General features: G+C 46.9%; 1 protein-coding gene across 1 annotated transcript; it reads right to left on the bottom strand.

The window, feature by feature from the left end:
* Positions 1-2,553: 2,553 nt before the first annotated feature.
* Positions 2,554-5,055, bottom strand: LOC134326648 (uncharacterized). The gene is made up of 2 exons (XM_063008831.1): positions 4,769-5,055; positions 2,554-4,686 (listed from the first exon to the last, which is right to left on the bottom strand). The coding sequence occupies exon 2, from the start codon at positions 4,265-4,267 to the stop codon at positions 2,633-2,635; it is 1,635 nt and encodes a 544-aa protein (XP_062864901.1). The 5' UTR covers positions 4,268-4,686; positions 4,769-5,055; the 3' UTR covers positions 2,554-2,632.
* Positions 5,056-10,506: the final 5,451 nt, after the last annotated feature.

Below are 10,506 nucleotides of genomic sequence, written 5' to 3'. Positions count from 1 at the left end.
TGTCCACTCACTGTCCACTCTATTAGACACTCCTACCTAGTCGGTCCACCTTGTAGATGTAAAGTCAGAGACGATCGCTCATCTATTGCTGCTGTTGAGTCGGTCATCTTCTAGACCTTCATCAGTGGTCAGAGGACGCTGCCCACGGGGCACTGTTGGCTGGATATTTTTGGTTGGTGGATGACAGTGAGGTGATCCACTCATACCAGCACAACACACACTAACACACCAGCACCATGTCAGTGTCACTGCAGTGCTGAGAATCATCCACCACCTAAATAATACCTGCTCTGTGGGGGTCCTGACCATTGAAGAACAGCATGAAAGGGGGTAACAACGCATGTAGAGAAACAGATGGACTACAGTCAGTAATTGTAGAACTACAAAGTGCTTCTATATGGTGAGTGGAGCTGATAAAATGGACAGTTTTACTGTTTGTATATGTACAGTGTATCACAAAAGTGAGTACACCCCTCACATTTCTGCAAATATTTCATTATATCTTTTCATGGGACAACACTATAGACATGAAACTTGGATATAATTTAGAGTAGTCAGTGTACAACTTGTATAGCAGTGTAGATTTACTGTCTTCTGAAAATAACTCAACACACAGCCATTAATGTCTAAATAGCTGGCAACATAAGTGAGTACACCCCACAGTGAACATGTCCAAATTGTGCCCAAATGTGTCGTTGTCCCTCCCTGGTGTCATGTGTCAAGGTCCCAGGTGTAAATGGGGAGCAGGGCTGTTAAATTTGGTGTTTTGGGTACAATTCTCTCATACTGGCCACTGGATATTCAACATGGCACCTCATGGCAAAGAACTCTCTGAGGATGTGAGAAATAGAATTGTTGCTCTCCACAAAGATGGCCTGGGCTATAAGAAGATTGCTAACACCCTGAAACTGAGCTACAGCATGGTGGCCAAGGTCATACAGCAATTTTCCAGGACAGGTTCCACTCGGAACAGGCTTCGCCAGGGTCGACCAAAGAAGTTGAGTCCACGTGTTCGGCGTCATATCCAGAGGTTGGCTTTAAAAAATAGACACATGAGTGCTGCCAGCATTGCTGCAGAGGTTGAAGACGTGGGAGGTCAGCCTGTCAGTGCTCAGACCATACGCCGCACACTGCATCAACTCAGTCTGCATGGTCGTCATCCCAGAAGGAAGCTGACGCACAAGAAAGCCCGCAAACAGTTTGTTGAAAGCAAGCAGTCCAAGAACATGGATTACTGGAATGCCCTGTGGTCTGACGAGACCAAGATAAACTTGTTTGGCTCAGATGGTGTCCAGCATGTATGGCGGCGGCCTGGTGAGAAGTACCAAGACAACTGTATCTTGCCTACAGTCAAGCATGGTGGTGGTAGCATCATGGTCTTGGGCTGCATGAGTGTTGCTGGCACTGGGGAGCTGCAGTTCATTGAGGGAAACATGAATTCCAACATGTACTGTGACATTCTGAAACAGAGCATGATCCCCTCCCTTCGAAAACTGGGCCTCATGGCAGTTTTCCAACAGGATAACGACCCCAAACACAACCTCCAAGATGACAACTGCCTTGCTGAGGAAGCTGAAGGTAAAGGTGATGGACTAAACCCAATTGAGCACCTGTGGCGCATCCTCAAGTGGAAGGTGGAGGAGTTCAAGGTGTCTAACATCCACCAGCTCCGTGATGTCATCATGGAGGAGTGGAAGAGGATTCCAGTAGCAACCTGTGCAGCTCTGGTGAATTCCATGCCCAGGAGGGTTAAGGCAGTGCTGGATAATAATGGTGGTCACACAAAATATTGACACTTTGGGCACATTTTGGACATGTTCACTGTGGGGTGTACTCACTTATGTTGCAGCTATTTAGACATTAATGGCTGTGTGTTGAGTTATTTTCAGAAGACAGTAAATCTACACTGCTATACAAGTTGTACACTGACTACTCTAAGTTATATCCAAGTTTCATGTCTATAGTGGTGTCCCATGAAAAGATATAATGAAATATTTGCAGAAATGTGAGGGGTGTACTCACTTTTGTGATACACTGTATATGTTGGATGTACAGGTCAGGATGAAACAATTAGGTAAAAAGAATGAAGGAGTAAATCCTGTGTAGATTATATAAGGTGGTAAAAGTGAGGCCGTCCTTTAAAAGTGAGACCGGGATCAGATGTGGGCAGATTGCGTCTCATGGTGTTTATTTATGCCCCTGAGTTATGAACCCGGTCGTTCTGGTGAAGGCCACTACATGTTTTATACCTCTCTGCCCCCTCCTGTTATTTTTCTTGGCATTATACATCATGGCTTTTGGCTCTATTAATGATGGACTTTAGGATTTATGGTCAGAAGCCGGAGAGCACGGGTCATAAACACTTCACCGTGCCCACTGCCTCTTCCCGAGAGCTCAAACAAGTGGATTTTATTATTTTTACGATGTTGTGACATCATAACGTTTATAGGAAACACATTAAACAGACTAAATATCAGAAGTTTAGTTATCCTGTCATCTTCTTAAAACAGTCAGGTGCAGAAACAGAAAAATAATACAACCCCAAATCAGAAAAAGTTGGGACAGCAACTTTTAATCGATATCAGACAGGATGAAGCTGAGATATTTCATCTTTTATCTGCTCAACTTCATTTCAGTCCAGTACCCGTACCCTCTTCTGCTGCAGCCGCGCCTTTGCATTGTGTGCAGCAGGTGGATTTGCATCGTCTTGTTGAAAAATGCTGGACGTCCCTGGAAAAAGATGACCAACACACCCCATACCATGACAGACCCTGGTACTGACACACCCCATACCATGACAGACCCTGGTACTGACACACCCCCCATACCATGACAGACCCTGGTACTGACACACCCCATACCATGACAGACCCTGGTACTGACACACCCCCATACCATGACAGACCCTGGCACTGACACCCTCCATACCATGACAGACCCTGGTACTGACACCCCCCCCCATACCATGACAGACCCTGGTACTGACACGCCCCATACCATGACAGACCCTGGTACTGACACACCCCCATACCATGACAGACCCTGGTACTGACACACCCCATACCATGACAGACCCTGGTACTGACACGCCCCCATACCATGACAGACCCTGGTACTGACACACCCCATACCATGACAGACCCTGGTACTGACACACCCCATACCATGACAGACCCTGGTACTGACACACCCCATACCATGACAGACCCTGGTACTGACACACCCCCATACCATGACAGACCCTGGTACTGACACACCCCCATAACATGACAGACCCTGGTACTGACACCGCCCCCATAACATGACAGACCCTGGTACTGACACACCCCCATACCATGACAGACCCTGGTACTGACACCGCCCCCATAACATGACAGACCCTGGTACTGACACGCCCCATACCATAACAGACCCTGGTACTGACACACCCCATACCATGACAGACCCTGGTACTGACACACCCCCATACCATGACAGACCCTGGTACTGACACCGCCCCCATAACATGACAGACCCTGGTACTGACACCGCCCCCATAACATGACAGACCCTGGTACTGACACACCCCATACCATGACACACCCTGGTACTGACACACCCCCATACCATGACAGACCCTGGTACTGACACCGCCCCCATAACATGACAGACCCTGGTACTGACACCGCCCCCATAACATGACAGACCCTGGTACTGACACACCCCCATACCATGACAGACCCTGGTACTGACACCGCCCCCATAACATGACAGACCCTGGTACTGACACGCCCCATACCATAACAGACCCTGGTACTGACACACCCCCATACCATGACACACCCTGGTACTGACACCGCCCCCATAACATGACAGACCCTGGTACTGACACGCCCCCATACCATGACAGACCCTGGTACTGACACACCCCATACCATAACAGACCCTGGTACTGACACACCCCCATAACATGACACACCCTGGTACTGACACTGCCCCCATAACATGACAGACCCTGGTACTGACACACCCCCATACCATGACAGACCCTGGTACTGACACCGCCCCCATAACATGACAGACCCTGGTACTGACACGCCCCCATACCATGACAGACCCTGGTACTGACACACCCCATACCATAACAGACCCTGGTACTGACACACCCCCATAACATCACAGACCCTGGTACTGACACCGCCCCCATAACATGACAGATTCTGGCTTTTGGACGTGTCGCTGATAACAGTCTGGATCCTTTTCGTCTTTTGTCCGGAGCACACGGCATACATTTGTTCCAAAAAAGAACTGGAATGCTGATTCATCTGACCACAATACACGTTTCCACTGTGTGATGGTCCATCCTAGATGTCTCAGAGCCCAGAGAAGTCGACGTCGCTTCTGGACATGGTTGACATAAGGCTTCTTTTTTGCACAGTAAAGTTTTAAGTATAATTTGTGCAGTAACTTTGTATTGTAGAGCTTGGTAGAGGTTTGATAAACTAATCACATCATTATTTAGTTTTTTCACCTCATTACTAGCCCTAAATTGTGAGAACTTATGATCAGTAATAATGAAGAGAAGTTTAGTGCTCCTGTCTCCTTCTTTTACTACATTAAACCACGTTAAGCTTTATTCTGAACCAGAAGCGTTTTAGACTCTGGGAGAAGCTGATTCTGATTCTCACCATTTCTCAGAAGCTGGAGCTGTAACACAAGTTTAAAAGTGAAACAGGGAGGAGAATCCAGATAAACACAGATACACGTGCAGCTTTCGGAGTCCACATACTTTTGGCCGTATAGCGTTTCTGTAAATATCCATTAGGAGTTGATTTAAGACGCGTCCCACCGTCGGAACCGGCTCTTTAACCACACTCCCGCGCCGTGCGGCTCCTCGTACGCCGTTCGTCACCGCGTGATTGAAACGATTTTTCTCTTCTGTTTCTGCGTACCTGCCCGATTCCCCCCGCAGCCCTCGCAGCCAATTCCGCCGCTCTTTTATCATTCTCAATGAGCTGGGTAATGGATCAGAGCGAGGAGCGGCTGGCAATCACCTCCACGTCGCGCCGACACTCTTCGGGGCTCCCGCTCGCACAAAGCGTATTTACAAATAACTTCGGCGGAGGCCAAAATGGGTTTAATATTTAATAACTCTTAAGGGCAATAACCGGCGGCGCTTGATCTATGACGCATCGGGACCTTTGTTCCTTGTTAAATGATGCAGGAAATGCACACGACCCGCCTTAAGGAGATAGAACCGTCTGCTCGATCAAACGGCTGAATATAAACACAGAATATGCTTTTTATTTTCACTTCTGAGGGGTGATCGAGCGTTTCCTGTACGTGTGTGTATTATAGAAGCGAGGAGAGTGAAACTACGGTCATTTACAGTACTGATTAGGTTTTATTATCCACCGTAGAGCTGCTAAGATTTTATTAAACACTTTAGGGATCAGTGCACTTTAATACACGCTCTCGGCCCTGATTTTACACCGTGTGGCCATTATGCAGTTTAAAATACACCGTTGGACCGTTTGTTGATAAGAAATGTAGGGATTTCACAGCCTACCGTCCATAATATTATTACAAGACTCAAGGATTCAAGGAATCAAAAGAAATCTGTGTGCAGAGAGCAAAGCACAAACCAGTTTCGCACAAGAAAGACATGATTTATTTTTTTATTAGCATTTTAACATGATATTTTACACACTTCATGGCAGGACAGGTAGTTACCGCTTACCCAAGATTCATCAGTTCAAGTTTGGACAATTTTGTAGCTCCAGTTCGCCTCACTTGCACGTCTTTGGACTGTGGGAAACCAGAGCTCCCGGAGAAAACCCACACAGACATGGGGGAATCGAACCCAGGACCTTCTTGCTGTGAAGCAACAGTGCTACCCACCGAGCCACCGTGCTGGCTCCAACAACACTGCATTAATAACCGACGTGCTCCTGTAACGAACAGATCCACTGGAATACTCAGGAATATTTCAGAAAACCCTCGTCAGTGAACACAGTTCGTCGCAGCATCTACAAACACTTTATTGTTTGTTCTTAAACTTCATGGTGGTTCCAAAGAAGGATTTTTTCACTGATTTCAGAGGGAAGTGAGTATGTTTTATTTGTCAGGTTTTGGGCTCCCCTGTTCTAGACAATGCCTTTGCCAAGCCGAATTCTGCAAGTGTTCCGACAGTGTGGCATCGTAGTGAGTAAGTGCAGGTGCTAGACTGGCCTGCCTGCTTCCATGACCCATTAGAAAAATACTGTATGGTCCATTTTGAAGCAAATTATACATTATGTTTACGATTTTTACCGCCACCCAGACAACACAAACGACGCATCAAAACGAAACACAAAACGAAATATACTTAATTCATAAAAATGTTGGCAATCTGGTCACACTGTGGTTTACAAGATGTAACGTAAAGCCACAATCCACAAGGGGGTGCTCGTGTACGAGTTTATTTCGCTTTTGTGCCTGTTAAAATTTGTTTCTTTCTCCTTATTATTTCGGCTCGTGACCCTGTCGTAGAGCATAGCGTGTCTCTCCATACTCTCTGACTCTCTGAGATAGACTGAGAGGCCATTGTTATCTGGTGAAAAGAAGTGGTCAGCTAGTGCACGTTTCGGAAGGTGCAGGCGCTCGTCGACCAGCGTGAGGGTGGCACTTGCAGTTCGACCACTGTTCCACGTGTCTCGGAACCGACTGCTGGGACGTGTCTGCTGAGTATTTAGATGTTTACATGATGGATCCGGTGTAAAGTCAGGGTTACGATCCGACCTTTTCGGTACTTGCTTTGTACTATGTAGAGGTTATAAGCAGTTTATAGCACCTTCGTCTCCGGCCTCAGTGTCTCTGCTAACAGAGGTGTGTGTGTGTGTGTGTGTGTGTGTGTGTGTGTGTGTGTGTTTTAATGTGCTTTATTGTAATAAAGTCATCTGTTTGAACTGAAGGGAAGCGGGACGTCATATCTCCGCCCTGGATGACTTTATAAAGGATAATGAAACAAGCGATGGAGCTTAACGCGGGGGATCGGATCACATCTCACACTGCGGAGTCTGAAAGCATCCTTCACTTCACCTTATTGACTTCGGAATGTAATTTAGCGGCGGGGAAATAATAATATTCACGTTTCATGAGCGCTGAATGTCATTCGCAATGTCGCACCTACACATCGGGAATATCAGCGCCCGGAATCATTACGTTCCGTCTCCGTCGTCACCTTGCTCTGACCTTGGAGGCCCGGAGTAGCCCAGAAGGACGCGCGGGTTATAAATCCGCCGCGTATCGACTCGCTTTACTCGCCGTCGGTTTTGCGCTTGATTGAGAGCTCATCAGCCGAACCGCGAGCGAGCGACGAGGCTACGGACCCCGGACGCCGTTCACCTGCGCCGCGGAGAATCCATCTTGATTTGGAGAAGTGACAGGTTTATTTAGGATAGACCTCAGGAGTAAGTGCCTCGCCGTGCCGTCAGCGGCGTAACCCAGATCAGACACGGTGTTCTGTTCTCCTCCACCACTGAAGATGCCAATCAGAAGCGAGTCCTGGAAGAAGAAAGGCTTGAAGCTACACAAAGGTGGTTAAATAAGGGCGTTCAAGCTCTGGTACCCCATAAAACGTAGTAATGTTGGGTCGTAACCAGTGAATTTAGACCGGATCCATCATGTAAACATCTAAATACTCAGCAGATACGACCCATGGAACAGTGGTTGACCTTCCCGTGCTCGTGCCACCCTAACGCCGGTCGACGAGTGCCTGCACCCTCCGAAATGTGCACTTATTCACACCAGATAGCAATTGACTCTCACAGAGAGTACGGAGAGACATACTATGCTCTACGACAGGGTCGCAAGCCAAAAAAATAATACAAAATAAACTCATTTTAACAGGTAAGTAAAAACAAAATATACTTGTACACAAGCGCCCCCTTGTGGAGGCTTTACATTACACCAGGTAAACCACAGTGGGACCAGATTGCCTTCTTTTGTGTTTCATTTTGATGCACCGTTTGTGCTGTCTGGGTCACGGTAAAAATCATGAACTCAAGGTTCTTGTGGTTGCTGTGCCATCTTCCCAAACTTTCCACAGTCTGGACGTTCCCTCCTGTCTTTCTGTGATGAGCTTTAGGTTGGAACTTGCCGGTGGACTGAGTAGCTGGCTTAGATACAACCAAGTTCTTTGGGTTTCTTCTTGTGATTTGTCTTTCTGGTTTTCTTGCTTTGTTAGTTCTCAACCTTTGTGTTTTTCAGTAGTCATTATTATTTTCCTTTCTTTTTGAGTGAGTCTCCCACGCTTTGGTTCATTGAATTATCCTCTAAGCAAGAGGGTACCTTCTGATACCTTTCTTCGACCTCTTATAGGAGGACAGGGACGTCCAAACTGCAGCCTGTTACCATGTTTCTAACGGCCCACGAGGTATTTTAGAAATAAAATAAAAGTTTATTTGAATAGATTTTACAAAACAAAATTCCTAGTTTGAACTCTAGGTGGCGGTCTTACATAAAACAGATCTAAAGCGTCCCCGTCTTCTTTCCCCAGAGTTCCTTTTGGAGGAAGACTACACAGAAAGGACCCGGACCGCTCCACCTGGGAATCGAACCCAGGACCTTCTCGCTGTGAGGCGACAGTGCCTGGGGGGGGATCCCGGCGGCATCCAAAGAGGGTGTGTCTTGGCTGACACGCCCTCCCTCCGACGTGTGTGCAGTCTTATCAATCCCTTCTTATTCACCCATACTTCGAGCCACCCCCCAATCTCCGCATTCCTTCACTTTCTGTACAGGCACCCTGGGCAACCAAGGTCCTCACACAGCCCCACGCTTTTAAGTCCGGGCTTTTACCACCCAGCAGACTGGAGGCCAATTATGCCCGCTAGGACCGGTAGCAGAGCCGAGATTCGAACCTGGGAGCTACCGGATTACCCCACTGTTTGCATATGTGGCAGGATATTTGGTGATGTGGCTATGATGCTCCACTTCTTTAGTGCAGTGTATATTATTCGATACACCAGGACTAAAGGGCATGTGATTAGTTCTGTTGTTTTTTTAATCAGTATTCTCTTGGGTCGTGTTCCCGGCCGCGCCCGGGTTAGAACCGAGTCACGCTGGAGAACTGAGGAAGGTTTTTAAGTGAAGTAATGATGAAACAAACACGGAGCTGCTTAACGTGAGAGATTTACTCACAGCCTGCAGTCAGAAGTGGCATTACCACGTGTGTGTGTGTGTGTGTGTGTGTGTGTGTGTGCGTGTGTGTGTGCGTGTGTGTCTGTGTGTGCGTGTGTGTGTGTGTGTGTGTGTGTGCGTGTGTGTGCGTGTGTGTCCTCACATGAATGGAGATCGCAGCGACTCTGACGAACGACGTGATGAAAAATTCATTCTGCCCGGTTGCGTAATCAACAGCCGCGTGTTATGCAAGCGCCCAAATTTAGTGCCAGGCTCAGAGGCGAAACACAAATATGAGAGCGGGTGGCGCGCTGGCACACCTGGCAGAGCGGGTACCAGGCGGCAGCGTAGGTCACGACGACCTGGGTTCCATTCTCCTGGGTGTAAGCGAGTGATTAGATGTCTGGGTTTGAGTTTGCGCTGACCTCTGTCGGACTGGTGGACGGTCCAGTGCTCCCAGTGTTCCCAGTGTTTGCTATTCATTTTATCCAGGCCTGATATCCAGTCTGTCTGTTTGTCTATCTGTCTGTCTGTCTGTCTGTCTATTTACCTATCTATCAGTCTGCCTGTCTGTCTGTCTATCTATCTGCCATCTATCTATCTATCTATCTATCTATCTATCTATCTATCTATCTATCTATCTATCTATCTATCTATCTGTCAGTCAGTGAATCTGTCTGTCTGTGTATTTGTCTATCTGTCTATCTATCTGTCTATCTATCTGTCTGTCTATCAGTCAGTCTGTCTATCAATCAATCAATCTATCTGTCTGTCTGTCTGTCTGTCTGCCTGCCTGCCTGTCTGTCTGTCTATATGTCTGTCTGACTATTTGTCTGTCTATCTATATATCAATCAATCTGTCTATCTATCTATCTATCTATCTATCTATCTATCTATCTATCTATCTATCTATCTATCTATCTATCTATCTATCTGTCTGTCTGTCTGTCTATCTATCTTTCTGCCTGCCTGCCTGTCTGTCTGTCTATATGTCTGTCTGACTATTTGTCTGTCTATCTATATATCAATCTATCTATCTATCTATCTATCTATCTATCTATCTATCTATCTATCTATCTATCTATCTGTCTGTCTGTCTATCTATCTTTCTGCCTGTCTGCCTGTCTGTCTGTTTATCAATCAATCAGTCAATCTATCTATCTGTCTATCTGTCTGTCTATCAATTAATATATCTGTCTGTCTGTCTATCTATCAGTCCTGATATGCCTGTTTGATATGAGGCAGTAAAAGTCTGGAGGAACCTGGAGAACCTAGAAGAAACTTTATGGACGAAAAGGAACACATGCAAAACAGGCGAGGATTGAACCCAGGTCCTCGGCTCCGTGTAGCTCAGCGGCACTCACTTCA

The sequence above is a fragment of the Trichomycterus rosablanca genome, chromosome 14 (assembly GCF_030014385.1).
Source record: "Trichomycterus rosablanca isolate fTriRos1 chromosome 14, fTriRos1.hap1, whole genome shotgun sequence".
NCBI lineage: Eukaryota > Metazoa > Chordata > Actinopteri > Siluriformes > Trichomycteridae > Trichomycterus > Trichomycterus rosablanca.
The sequence above is the reverse complement of the archived record's forward strand: the minus strand, read 5'-3'. Positions and strand labels throughout refer to the sequence as shown.

What these genes read in the sequence shown, in the direction of transcription:
- LOC134326648 (XM_063008831.1), bottom strand. Translation starts at nt 4,267, where the DNA reads ATGCCGTGTGCTCCGGACAAAAGACGAAAAGGATCCAGACTGTTATCA.